The 13950-nt window shown below is 36.6% G+C and overlaps 2 protein-coding genes across 3 annotated transcripts; both read right to left on the reverse strand.

Annotated features, from left to right (window-relative positions):
* Window positions 513-7434, reverse strand: LOC109711562 (probable 28S rRNA (cytosine(4447)-C(5))-methyltransferase). Its single transcript, XM_020234692.1, has 17 exons — window positions 7040-7434; window positions 6780-6940; window positions 6620-6683; window positions 6328-6461; window positions 6156-6239; window positions 5963-6037; window positions 5805-5876; window positions 5634-5707; window positions 4379-4431; window positions 3263-3372; window positions 2684-2752; window positions 2517-2591; window positions 1890-1982; window positions 1719-1798; window positions 1538-1637; window positions 1015-1328; window positions 513-927 (listed from the first exon to the last, which is right to left on the reverse strand). The coding sequence occupies exons 1-17, from the start codon at window positions 7281-7283 to the stop codon at window positions 870-872; spliced, it is 1860 nt and encodes a 619-aa protein (XP_020090281.1). The 5' UTR covers window positions 7284-7434; the 3' UTR covers window positions 513-869.
* Window positions 8818-13716, reverse strand: LOC109711563 (uncharacterized membrane protein At1g06890). Of its 2 annotated transcripts, none has more exons than XM_020234694.1 (7): window positions 13438-13716; window positions 11774-11925; window positions 11117-11325; window positions 10941-11034; window positions 9942-10108; window positions 9697-9867; window positions 8818-9410 (listed from the first exon to the last, which is right to left on the reverse strand). In XM_020234694.1, the coding sequence occupies exons 1-7, from the start codon at window positions 13514-13516 to the stop codon at window positions 9122-9124; spliced, it is 1161 nt and encodes a 386-aa protein (XP_020090283.1). In that variant the 5' UTR covers window positions 13517-13716; the 3' UTR covers window positions 8818-9121. The 2 variants fall into 2 exon arrangements, with proteins under 2 accessions (XP_020090283.1, XP_020090284.1); XM_020234695.1 differs by lacking the exon at window positions 13438-13716 and adding an exon at window positions 12386-12469.

Below are 13950 nucleotides of genomic sequence, written 5' to 3' on the forward strand. Positions count from 1 at the left end.
AATAATATATTAATGTATAGGGCAAAATATAATATTTTATCCTTACTTCTTCTCTAAAAAAAATAATTTTACTATAATACTATAATTATTTTCAAAAATATTTTCGATATAAATTATAAAAAATAAACAGAATAATTGTGAAACCCTAATGGAAGAAAGCTAAATACAACAATTTAAAATATTACAAAAATAAAATATAAATTTTTAAAAATTAGAGAGAAAAAGTAAATATTTGTATAAGAATTTTCTATAATTTAACCTTTTTTACTTTTTACTATATTATAGTTTTTTTTTCTTTTTTTTTTTCACATTTAATGATCAAATCTTGTACTAAACTTTATGCTTGCAACAACCCCACCGCGTTTAGCACCATTATTATTAACGTTCACTTCGACAGAAGCTAAAAAGCTCTTCCAACTATTTCACCGATGGCATAAGTATCACCTCTATCTGTTGTTAATCTACCGCGTCGAGAAAATACCCAAGTAAACATTTCGGTTTTAAACAGGTAATAAGATTATCCATAATAATAATAACATTAATTTTCAGACTACTTAAATTCGCCATACAGTTGCGTTACCAAACTACAACAGATAAACAATTTGTCTTAAGCTTGAACTTCCAACAAACCATAAAGTATGAGATTCAGAGCTCCTTGAAAATTCTCTTCTCAGCCTCAAAATAAATCAACCAACCAAATTATGAGTGTAAGATACACTAACCCTATAGGCAACAAAATTGCTTTTCCTCCTCGTCCTGGGTTTATACTTCCTGGTACTTAATCCAGTTGATATAGTATACAACTGCCCCGACCCCAGTAGTTATGTTTTACCCCGTCAAGCCGTATCTTGCATAATAATTATATTGTATTAATCAGTACCACTCTGTACCTTTCTCTTCTTCAAGGCTTTCCTCTTCTTATCCTCTCTGTTAGTTCAAAAACATACACAGATCAGCAAAGTTCAAACAATTTTTTTCCGTGATTATTAGAAACAAAATGATGTCGACTTTTACCTCGGTCCTCCTATTTTCCCCTTCGATGGAGATTTTCGTTTCTTCATTGCCTTCTTACTTGATGAAGGTGGCTGCTTGGTATCCGACGGGGTGCCGCTTTTAGAAGCTTTCGCTTTCTTCTTCACAAGACCCTTTTTAGGGTTCTTGGGTCGCTCAGAACTGCCCTTTTTAGGGTTTTTGGGCTGCTCGAGCTCTCCATTTGGGATGTCCTTCTTATCGTCCTTAAGGCCGTCGGTAACAACTGCCTCTTCTGCTTCCTCTGATGTTTTAGAAGGTTCTGAGGCCGCTGGTTTGGTATTACTCATCTTCTTCAACTGAAGGGAAAAAGTACAACCAACACTTCTCAGATCCCAAAACCTAACATCTAAAACCGACGTACAATAGTATACGCGCACAAAACAAATAACAAATAATAAATAATAAATAAATCATATGATGAATCCAGACATATGAAAGTAAAGTCTGCTAGAATTTAACAATTCTGTTTAAAGCCTTGAAGCAAGATGTGCACGAAAACACGCACCTTCGCCACAAAAAATCCCTCCATGTTATTAACATGGGGATAAAACCTCCTTGTTTTCTCTAAAGAGGGATGAAACCGATGTTCTCTATAGCGTATGAATCTGGAAAACAGAAGAATTCACCAACATGTCCAAAACAAAAAAGCAAAAAGTGAAAACAACAAAATTTTATATATAGCATACCCCGGGCGGCCGAAGTCCAATCCACAAGGCACAAGCTTTACATCTCTCTTTTTCAGCGCATAATCTATAACTGCCTCATTCTGTGAGTACAAAGAACAGATGAGAGATGTGGATGCAGAAAAGTGGATTTAGAAAATAACTAATAACGGAGTGTGTCATCATCAAACAAACCTCCGGAATCATCATGGAACAAGTTGAGTAAACAATATAACCTCCAGTTTTCGAATTAGCATCAACCAAATCAATTGCTGCCAAGATCAGTTGCTGCAAAAAGAGATTCATTCACTTTTAGCTGACCGTAGGATATCAAACCAAAAACAGTCAAAATCAATTAGTGTAATTCATCTTCTACTTGCAGGCATGGCTGACAATTATACTAGGTTTTCAGATAAGCATGCATATATGATAATATTCGACATGCCCTAGGCTCGACAAATATTATTACTACACCAAGTGTCCGCATTCAATATATTCTTACGAATACTCATGTTTTTATCTATTTCCATATCCCAATGAATGAAAGTAGTTCAGAACAGATATGCACCATAATGATTTGTAGTATCAACGATAATATATAGCTTTAGGACCGAAATTTACAAACATATCTAACTTGATCTGACCAGAAAGATTGTTTGAAAAAGTGAATCATGTATAGAAGAATGATAAGAATGAAACCAGACAAATCTGTATAATGTGTCTTTGCGAAGAATATGCTGTTAGTTTTGGGGTAGCCCTATGCAAGTCAAAGCATAATAAGATAATAATATTTAAGCGGTAAAGCATGATGAACAGCATTACCTTCTGCAGGAAAGCACAATTCCGAACATCTTCAATGGTCTTCGACATTTTAACCTGTTCGTCTTTCCAAATTGTCTATAAAAAGAGAGAAGGCAGACAATTATGAGGAAACAGAGACCTCAGCATGTCAAAGGTACAAGGAGAATTAGATGGCAGAGTCAACTCACCCCTGTCCCAGTGCAGGGCGCGTCCAACAATACTCTGTCAACAGAATTCAATCCAAGAACCTTGGGTAGCTGTCATCATACAAATAGCAATACCATATTATAAATTGCCGCTCTGTCGTTTTTCATATTGCTATGCTAATTGAAATGATAGAGCAATGCTGGCAAAATTTAGCAAGAAACATTGAGTTGTGGACGCAAGTGAGAAACATCAAAACAGTGAAGATACATTCAAATAATGACCCCAACGTCAGCTGAAAAAGCACAAAAAATTGTGATTTTGAGACCACAGAAACACACTGTAAATCTATACGAGGGCAATAATGGCTATCATATTAATTATAAACGAAGAACGAACAGATAATTTCTTTATCTGAATTCTGAACTGAAACATTCCACACCAAGAGAAATCAGCTATAAACCCAACATACAGTTTGAAGAAGTATCATTTGTAAAATGGTATTCGACAAAGTAAACAAAATACTAGCTTTTCAGATATAAAATAACTTAATTGCAAAAAAAAAAAAAAACAATTGTTAGTATGACTATAGCACATCAAAGAGAATAATATTTTAAACCTACCTCCCTACCATCGTAGTTGCACACTATGGTATTTGTGACACCCATCCTATGTATGTTGCCCAACAATCCATGCAGTCTTTTCTCATTGAACTCGTTCGCATAAATTACTCCTGCATGAGGAAAACGAGGATTGTAAGATATTCATTACTGAAAATACGTTGACTCAAAATCCAAGATAAGAATGTCCAATATGAATGTAATGAACTAACGTGACTTCTCTATCAAACCTACTTACTCGTTTACCTTCTATGACATTCGAAGAAGTTTCTACTATAAAGGTGAATCAGACGAGGTAAACAAAGAATGACGTTTGAGCCATTTTGCAATATAAAATACAGTGATTTAAGATCTAACACAAACAAGGTAACAATGAATGACGAAGATTGTAATCATGTGAATGGCAGAATACCCCTATAAGGTTGACAAATTTAAAGGTAGTTTATAAACCTTTCTCATCATTATTCTTTATATCACATATCCTAATTGCATAAATATCACATTACCCCCCTTGCACTAACTGAAAATACAAAATGAAAAGATAAAAGAAAAAGAACAAGTTGCCACGTTTAATGCCATAAATGTTTGGAGATGCTGATCACAATAAAGATGACAAACTGCAGCACGATAGATATACTGACTGACAAAATAAAACCAAGAAAGGACAGAACATCTGCCATAACTATTACCATAAATAGCATAAATTGTGACAAGTACAAACTACTGACTATAACCAATCGATACATTCAGGTAACAAGAGACAGATGCAGAAAGCAAAAAAAAAAAGCCTAGAATTCTGTCGGTTTAAAAGACAGACCGGAGATAGCAAAGACACTCGAAGACCAAGCTCAGCTTAGATAAACAAAATCAGTAGTTATCTAATCAAAATTGTCATTCAACAAAACAGACTATTACAAATAGTTCCATCTGAAGCCATAGAGCCGAAATAATTTGCCTGCAGTGGGTGCTAAGTGCCAACCCAATACAGCCAAAATAGTAATAAATTGTGTTCCTAGACAACTAACTGATTTTACAAAGAAAAATAAGAAGCCAAAGCAGCAGAAGATAAGGGATGGCAATCAAGCAGGCAAAACTTAATAAATTTGAATTTGCAGATACCAGTGTTCTTCATAAGAGCTCCAATATACGTCGTCTTGCCACCTGGAGCAGCACTGCAATTTAAAGGAGAATTAGTAATTCAGGGGGGAAAACATGCAAATTGCTAACCAACCAATAAAAATTCTACCAAATTCATCAATGTCTAAAAAGAAAAAAAAAAATGATAGAGGCACTAATAATTAGACACATCAAACTAGCCGCCTTTCATTGTAAAGTTGAAAAATCTCATCTTGTTTCATAATTATTAAAACTGGCTACATCATAAAGTTTCTAAGCTTATAAGATGGATCTTTGGAAACAACTATATATTAATGCTCTGTGAATAGGGATGCAAACGGGGTGGAGGCAGAAGACCCACCCCGCTAACAACAAATCCGCTGACACCCCGAATCAGCCCCACCAATCACTTTCTTTTATTGCAATTTAAATTAAATGTAATTAATTTTTTCTATTTTAGTTAAAATAAAATTAAAAAATAACAAAAGTACCATAAAAAACTCTCTTCAATAACATTAATTTTACAAAGAACTAGCATTCAAAACTCAAATAATATTCGAAAGAAATTAAAAGTTATGTTGCAATTTAAATACTTATTTGTAATACTTATTTGTGGTGGTTCGGGATTAGGTCGGGGTGCGAGTTGGATCCATTTTTTTTACCGTCTCCCACCCAAATCAATTTCAGGTTACAAACATACCCCTGCTTACTGTCCCCATTTACTGCCCTATTAGAAGTGGATCGGAGTGGGAGCTCCACCAACCTGAATCCATTTGCATCCCTATTTGTGAACCTACCTTGAGTCCTTGACTGATTAAAAGGACTTATTCTTTAACAGCTGTACCTAAAGATGAGTTGGCAAGTCTAACTAAGAGATCATGAAATTGCCCCTCTTTTAAACAATCCAACTAGATCCAAATCAAGCCAGTGTCAACAGTAAGCGACTTGGAGAAGGTAATATAAAGTATGTAACTCTAATTCACAGTTTCCATGCACTCATATTCTTACATACACTGATACACAATATTTAAGATTAAAAGATTGAGATACCAGGACCAAAAGTCGGTCGATAGATCGTTATTGCTTAAATCTTTACACATATCTATCCAGATTCCACAACACAATTGAATCAAAAGAAGAGCTTGAAAATAGGCACAAATGACGAATACTAGCAGAGTTATTATTTTTTATATCATTCAAAGGAATTACAGATAAACACACAAAGCTACATTCTCCAACAACAAGTGGAAGAACTTACGCCATATCGACAATCCGCTCTTTTTCCTGAGGAGCTAGAGCCATAACAGGTAAAAAGGAACTTGCACCTTGTTTCTGCAGCATTAGAGAGTCACAATATTATGTAAATAAACCCGAAAGAAAATAAATGGGAAGGATAGAAAACGATCACAGTTGAGTAGCAAGAAAGTACAATGTAGTGCCCAGCCATATATTCAGGAGTTGCACCAACAGGGACTTGCGAGTCATATACGACCAACCCCACCTGTAATTCCAATGGATATAAAATTTCTCAGAACACAATTTTATTAATAAAAGCAATTGGTTAAACACCCATTAAACAATCTGTACCTTTGACCATTTCCCTATTTGGTCTAGGTTCACCCCTCTATTTAGCAAAACACCTGCAAGATCGCGTCGCCTAGTCTACAGCCCAAAAAATTTTAAAAAAGGAAACGAATTAGAATAGATACTAAGGGACCAATTAATACTTTTGAATCCCGACTTCATTATGAATATCATAGGATAATTATAAAACAGGTACCTTCAAAGTATTAGTACGCAAGGTTTCGGGGGGTTTCTTTTCGAAAGCCTCCAATAACTCAACGAGTTCGACAACCGGGAACATCTAGAAAACCGAAGCAGAAGAATTCATGAGAATAGTAGCACCATAGAAATAAACAAATCATCTAAACACAAGAGTGCCGAAAGCAAACCTCAATAAATGCCTCGATTAGAAACTCATTGTATCCATAGTAGGCCATTAAGTCTGCCTTAAGCTGATTGATATAATCCTTCCGTGACACACCTTCTTGCCTCAGAGCGCTAAAATTTGATAGCACGCGAACGACTGCACCGGGAAAAGGAAACAGACACGAAATTATGAATGAAAAGACAAGAACTTTAAACTCACCGATGAAATGTGCAACTTCAATATATTGGTAGAGCTCGATCTGTGTACAAAAGCGAAAAGGAATTAGGGCGCGGGCGCCGCCAAAGGGTACGCACTCTCTTTAATCCTCCGTTGAATGTTTGGAAGGTTTGGTGGTAAAAGCGCTTCTTCTTCGAGCTCCTACGAGTCCATGAAAAAGATCTAATGGCCATACAACATTGAACACATAATAGAGATAAAGGGAATCACCAAAACATTAAAAAAAAAAAAAGGCACCTCTTTGGTGGGCAATCTGAACTCATCAGATTCCTCCTTTATATTGAGCTTCAGCTCCTCCTCCGCCTCTTCCTCCGCTTTTGCCCTCGCCTTGTCGATCGCCCGCGACTTCACCTCCAAATCGGACTCGTCCGATTCCGAACCCGACTCCACCCCTTCCTCTGAAATTTTAGCAAGAATCAAAACAACACCTTCGATCAAATTCAAACCCTAAAACATCACCGAAATCAAAGGAAAGAGAGGAAATGATGATCACGAACCATCGCCGCTGCCGCCGAGGAAATCGTCGGTGAAGGGTTCCTCGTCGGAGGAGACATCTGATTGGGACTGCTCCTCTTCGTCGCCCGACGATTCGGCGCGGCCTCCTCCTCCTCCTTCTTGGTCTTCTTCGGGCTCGGGATCAGTATCCTCAAGATCTCTCATCTCCTCCTCCGGCGAAGGTGGCGGCGGCTTTGCCTTCTTCTTCTTGGTATTAGGTTTTGGCGCTCGCTTCTTGGAGGCCATTGGGGGTTCGGCGAGAAGGACGAGGATAAAACCCTAAACCCTGATAAGGAGCAGTGAACTGCGAACCGGAGCGGGAACCAAAGAGCTACAATGGAGAAGAAGAGAAGAGCTCGTGTTATATATCGTTGGGTCGAGTTGGGCGGGGTTTGGTCGGGACGAAGGCCAAACCCTAGTTAAACAACTCCAGCGCCCATCGTGGGCCAAGTCAAATTAGTAATGGATTGGACCTGATTTGGTTGAGGTTGGGTCCGGTTAAAGGCTAATCCTTTCTTGGGCTGAGCCACAGTTGGGCTGGGTCGGAATAAATTGGGTTGGGTCGGATTGTGTAGCTCTACTTAGGTTCTGCTTATTAAATTAAGGGCGCGTTTGGTTCGCTTCTTTTTTACCCTGGAATCAGAATCGGAATGGATAAATCCGTTTATCGGTGTTTGGTACGCGGGAGTTCCATTCCGATTAAGATCCCCGAGTGGAATGGGAATCTCCTAATCACCTCTTTTTTCAATCCGGCCTAGGAGGCCGGATTGAAAGTTGAATCCGGACGGAATGGATATTTATTCGGATTAAATTTATTTTTTCAACTTTTTTAATTAAAATATGAGTTAAAATTTTAAAATTAAATATATAATTTTAAATTTTAATTTAAACTTAAATTAAAAATTAAAATTTAATCAAGTATTTCGAATCTAACTTATGAATTTGAATTTAAATTAAATTTTAATTTATATAAAATGTTATTCAAATTTTATTTCAAACTTAAATTAAATTTATGTATTCAAATTAAAATTTAAATTGTAATTTTAAATTTGAATTTGAATAAATCAAAATTTAGTTTCATATTTTAAATTATCCACTCAACTTCAAAGTTTAATTTTTTTTAAAAAAAATAGATTTAAAATTTAGACATTATTTCAAAATTTTGATGTAAATTTTTAATATTTAATTTTTAATTTGAATTTAAATTAATATATTATAAAGATAATGTTAGTATATTAATTTGATTACATTTTTTATATCCACCTGAACCAAACACCGATAATGGAAATGATTTATTCCGGTTCCGATTCAGGTGATAAACCAAACAGAATTAGATAATGAATCATTCCGATTCCGATTCCAGCTTATTTTGATTCCGATTCCGATTTCGATTCCGACTTCGAACCAAACGCACCCTAACAGAAGTTTGCAAAGAGGCTTCAACGGTCGCTCCCAGAATTGAAAAGAACTAAAAAAAAAAAAAAAAAATGTAAACCATCTAATTTGTTTTTTTAAAAATACATATAACATATTTAATTTTCTTAGGATACTAGGTTCTACATGCAAAATGACTTAGCATATTTTAATGTACATACCATGAAGTTGCAAATAACTTACTATATTTCTCCTCGCTCATCAAAAGAAAAAAAATATATATTTATACATCCAAACAGACATGACACACGTATCTAGAGAAAATAAAGCCTCAGAGATCACCTTTTTTATGTGATATAAATCAATCTAGGGCTCAAAAGACATAATAAAGCCGATAAAGACAATCTTAATGCAACTACATCAGCTCAGAAGAACTCTTTAATGACCTTGCTATGCCGCATACTGTAAACAACTTCACACAGAATATTTATAGGACTTTGGCAACTATCCAGAAACATAGCTGTTGCTGTACAATTGACTCAAAATTGCACTAACTCTGCAATATTATAACCCAGATTACCAGGAAAAAAAAAAAAAACATTAAAAAATGCATGAAGAAAGAAAATAAATAAAAAAGAAAAAAGAAAATAAGGGAAAAGGTTAATTGGTTAAATAAGCAATAGCTCAGCTCTTCCTAGGGGCTTCTTCGGTCAAACAGAATCAGCATTCTTTGTTTCAAGCTTCTCGTCATCTGCGCTAGCTTTAGGCTTTGAGGAAAGGGAGCTCTGCTTCGAAAGAAGCTGCTTGCTAGAAGCCGGTGGCGACTCGTTTGGCCCTCGCAGGTTGAGGTAAGTGTAGACAGACATCCCACAAAGAGCAACGATCGCTCCACACAGACTAGTAGCCCCAGGGTCAGAACTAAAAAGCAGATAGCCACCGAGCATAATAACTATTGTTTTGAACTGGCCCAAAACAACATGAGAGGTTGCAGACGTCGCACTGCATAAACATTAAAAGAGTTCAGACCAAACAGGAAGGTAAAAATTACTGATGGAACCTGAACTACAGCGAATTTTGAGACAGCAACCTACACTTCACCATGTGCTATAGTTCATGTAAGGTGCATACGTTTCTCACCAAACAATCAAGACAAATATACTGTTGCCTATAATGCAAGATAGTGAAACACAACTCCATATGCAGGGTAGGCATAAAGTATATTCTTAATATCCAAAAGGGGGCAAGTTTTTTCCATAGATGTAGAGATAAACAAAACTAGTCTCACCCAAGTGCCAAAGCTCCTGACCACTGAAGTAGGAATCCAAAAAGGGCTGATACAATTATAGCGGTCGTGTTGTTGAAATCCCAATTAAAGGATAAAATGCCTGGTGGGTCCAGCAAAGGCATCAAAGCCATGAAGAAGAATATGGTAATTGGGGTTGTTTTCCACATCAACCTGATTAAATCAATTACAGAATTAGAATATACCCAAAATTGAGAACTAGCTTGCACGTGTAACAAACGGCTTACGCGAGAGCAGTCCAATTGCCACTCTGCTGCAAATTTGACCATAAAATTTTATTTACAGCACTCGGTACAATCCATGCTAATGCTACACAAGCACCGAAAAAATTGAACTCCAGATCAGTGACAGTGGCAACAGCCACTCCTACTGATACTACAGCAAGTGTAATAGCCTGCAACACCAAAAAAAATACAAAGTGATGAGATCTTTACCGTTTCGTTCGGGGTTAAGAAAAAACTAGTTATTTCAGGGATAGGGTTAAGTTCAGAGTTAAGGTCGGGTTAGAGTATTTTTTGTATTTGGTTGGGGGTTGGTGTTAGTCCAGGATTAAGAAAAATAATGTTTGGTTGGAGTAGGTGGGATAAGAAGGATAGTGGGTAAAATAGTGTTTTGTTTGGTTGGAGTAATGGGGTGGGGTGGGGTGGGGTTACCCCACCCCCCAAATTGGGTGTTTGGGAATAACTTCGGGGTTAAGGGGTTATTCCACCCCTTAACCCCAAACCAAACGGGGGTTTAAAGTACCAGGGAGTTTTCAAACTGTAGTTTCTAATGAAAACAACAAGCAAATTTTGTACTCCGTCCAAAAGAACCACATGCATATCTTGAGCTTCAGTTACGCCATGAAAAACATCTAAATATTTATTATGCTTAGTGGTTTCTGCATAAACATTCCACCCTTTATTTTGCAGTAGTGATCTACTTTTCTTTTTCAAGTTTGGACCAAAATTTTTCTCTATAAACTTGAATTCAGCCTAGCACATTCTATGATGAATATATGCATCAGAGATTGCACCAAGGGGTAATTGATTCCAGAAATATTAAATACTACGAAATTTTGGACAAAAGTTGCAATAATGAAAAACTAAATCAAACTTACTAAATTAAAATAAAAGGTGAATTTTTTAGAAAGAAACAACCTTCTGCATATTTTGACATCCACCGCAATGAAAAATACGAAAAGTCACACGAATTCAAAGAAGGCTGTTAGAAGGGACGATGCTTACCTTTTGCAAGGAAACCTTTTTCTTAAAAAGCATAAACTCTGCTAGAACAATAGTTGGAGTAACAGCTATCTTTGCCATCTGATAGAATCCTACACTGTATACAGCAAAAAGTGATGACTAGCAAAGGAAATTGGGCATTGCAGCAGTTACAGTATCAAATGCATGAATAATTGCACCTGTTATGTTTTAAGCTGATATTAGCAAGACCAGTGGAAAGAGACATGACAGCACCCAAAAGAAATAAAGAGGAGAAAGGAGTGGATTTCGAAGGAGGAGAAGCAGGTAAGAGGGAAATCGCCCTGAAGATGGCCATTAGAAACCAAGCAGCTGCATAGTGGATTAACGATAGAGCAACTGGGTAGTTAAATCCAACCTTGCCCATGACCTATAACAAAACAAAATATAAAAGTTACTTATAGTAGTCACTAGGCATAAAGGAATGGTAAATTGTGCTACAATTGCCCAAGCTTTATAAGGTTTCAGTTTCTTTTTCAGTTGTTAGAATGGGGTAACTAACCATTGCATTCCGTGCCAAACCTACCCTTCTCATTAACTTCCTCGGTTAAATTGGGTGAAATGCCCAAGTAATCACCATATGAGAAGTCCAGAGATCAATAACAAGGCAATTAGATGAGGATTGCATGGACAATTCTGCCCAACTTGATGAAGGATTTTAGTTGAAAGTAAGATTACGACAAAAGGCAAAATTTAGAGGCCTGATTGACCATATTGAAACTATGGTAAAATGTCCCTGATGCAATTTGTTCTAAATGTAAAGAAAGATAAAATAACAAATGTATAATGATTCAAACGGGATTCAAACGGGAACCAACCACTTTATTTGCCATGATTATGCCAACAGCAACTGTAAAGTTGAAAGTCATTGCAACAACTGGACCACAGAATCTCTGCTGCTGTCTTTTCGCTCCTTCTGAAGTATGTATCTCACTGTACAAGGAGCTCCGCAGCTCCTCGAGTGCCCGACCTGGTGGTGATCAAAGTCAGAGAGCATTAAAAGATGCAGTTTTTGGATCTCAATGCTGTGGAACTTCCTGTTGTTAGCATACTGAAAATTGCGAGTATGGGTACTAAGAACTATTTTTTTCAACCGAGGATATACTAATAAAATGTGCATCAATTCCAAAGCACAAATATGTACAAGAAGGCACAAATAGTTGGATAAGTACAGATTAGAGGTCTCATCTTTCTTCTTAAGAAGATAATATCGAGAGGGAATGCAAGGGATCCATGAGAATGCAATAATTACAATGAAAGCCTAGCTTATAGGTGGAAACTAACTCATCTTATTACCCAAACAACACCAAAACACAAGCAGCAACTGATTAGAATAAATAAATTTTCATCCAAGTAGGCTATTGGATTTGTACTCATCTAATTACTTTATTTAATTAAAACTAAATAATTAAAAGAGTGAAAGGAACTACAGTAGAGTCCCAATTGATTGGAACTTCCATTATATCATAGAAGATGAACTTCAAGCCTAAAGCAAATCTTAAGCAATGCAGTTAACTGCAACAAAGGCGAGAGGGATCCTTAGAAAATCTATGGAGGAGAGCCCACAGGTAGAAAAATCCCTAGCAAGGACAAAGAATCAACAGCCATTGACTACTAGGACCTAAACTATGTCATTTTCCTAGCAAAAAGCATCATTGTTTGAAAACGACTTTGATAGGAACAGGTAACAGTTATAGAATTAGGCAAGAGCAACTACATAACATGAAATTAAGAAACCAAATTAAAATGATTGATGTCCAGTATTAGTAGACACAAGCCAATCAGCAAAGCTTGTGAGTTCTTATCTATAACCTTCAACGGAAAGGATGCATCATTGGAACATCAAATAAGCGAGATTAAATCTACTAACAAAAAACCGACCGTCCCTAGAGCAAGTGGCAAAGGGCTTGGTGGTTGGTACTCGAGACCAAGTTCGAATCCTAGTTGATTCACATTTTCATCTAAATTTATTTCTAAATGAAATAAACGCGTAGCGTGCTACCTATCTCTCTCAAAAAAAAAAAAAATCTACTAACAAAAAAAAAACCCAAAAATCCCAACATGTCCAGGTCCGAATTATCTAAATGGAAATGCTACAATAAAATATCGATCTGGGTCAGTAAACCAGTAATCAATTTCACACTCCAATTCCAGAACCCAAAAGAGCATGAAAAATAGGTATCACAAACTTGGAAACATAAAAAAAAATTAAGGAATTTGTGTATAGCTATAGGCACGCAAAATATAATCTTTCTGTTTCAGAAAAGGGCAAAAACATATATTAAAAAAAAAAAAAAAACCTGCACAATGTAAGTAAATACTATAAAACCCTAGAACCACATCACCCTCAGCGAAAATTTAACCGTGAGAAAAACATTATACCGTTCCTAATTCATGATTAAAGAATAACCTAAACATATTATTCAGTAAAATATTGAAATTAATAGATAGAAAAGGAGAGGGAGAGAGAGAGGAATCTGACCATGTTCTCCCGCATCGCTATCCTTGCGCTTGATGAACTTCCTCCCATTCTTCCCCAAAATAGATTCGAGAACCCCCATTTTCCGATCCCGGAGGAGGGAGCATCACCATTAACCTACCCCACTCGATCCAAAACCCTAAAGGGCATCAAATCGCCCCCTTTCGCTTTGCTCGGCGACGATTCTAAGCCATTGGAGGGCGGAAGAGGAAGGAGTGAGAGAGAGAGAGAGAGAGAGAGAGAGAGAGAGAGAGAGAGTGTATGCGTTGTGAGTGAACTACACTGGAAGAGGGGGCTCACCTGTTAACGGAATTTTAGAGAGCGCCGATTACTAAAACTGGAGACTTCGAAGGGCTTTTCTGCATAAGTTCATCATTTAATGCCATTCAGAATTTTTTTTTTTTTTTGTTAGAAAAAAATTAGTACAACCACCACTTCATTCATTTAAAATATAAACTAAGCTATAAAGGTGGGATATCACTGATCTCGGCTGTGGCGAAATAAAACGGCGCAAAA

Source organism: Ananas comosus, linkage group 6 (genome assembly GCF_001540865.1).
Source record: "Ananas comosus cultivar F153 linkage group 6, ASM154086v1, whole genome shotgun sequence".
NCBI lineage: Eukaryota > Viridiplantae > Streptophyta > Magnoliopsida > Poales > Bromeliaceae > Ananas > Ananas comosus.

What these genes read in the sequence shown, in the direction of transcription:
- LOC109711562 (XM_020234692.1), bottom strand. Translation starts at nt 7,283, where the DNA reads ATGGCCTCCAAGAAGCGAGCGCCAAAACCTAATACCAAGAAGAAGAAG. An exon ending in TCAACGGAGGATTAAAGAGA is followed by an intron (nt 6,462 to 6,619) that starts GTGCGTACCCTT and finishes TTCCCGGTGCAG; the next exon opens with TCGTTCGCGTGCTATCAAAT. An exon ending in AAATAGGGAAATGGTCAAAG is followed by an intron (nt 5,877 to 5,962) that starts GTACAGATTGTT and finishes TTGGAATTACAG; the next exon opens with GTGGGGTTGGTCGTATATGA.
- LOC109711563 (XM_020234694.1), bottom strand. Translation starts at nt 13,516, where the DNA reads ATGGGGGTTCTCGAATCTATTTTGGGGAAGAATGGGAGGAAGTTCATC. An exon ending in TAGCGATGCGGGAGAACATG is followed by an intron (nt 11,926 to 13,437) that starts GTCAGATTCCTC and finishes GATCACCACCAG; the next exon opens with GTCGGGCACTCGAGGAGCTG. An exon ending in GGCAATTGGACTGCTCTCGC is followed by an intron (nt 9,868 to 9,941) that starts GTAAGCCGTTTG and finishes TGATTTAATCAG; the next exon opens with GTTGATGTGGAAAACAACCC.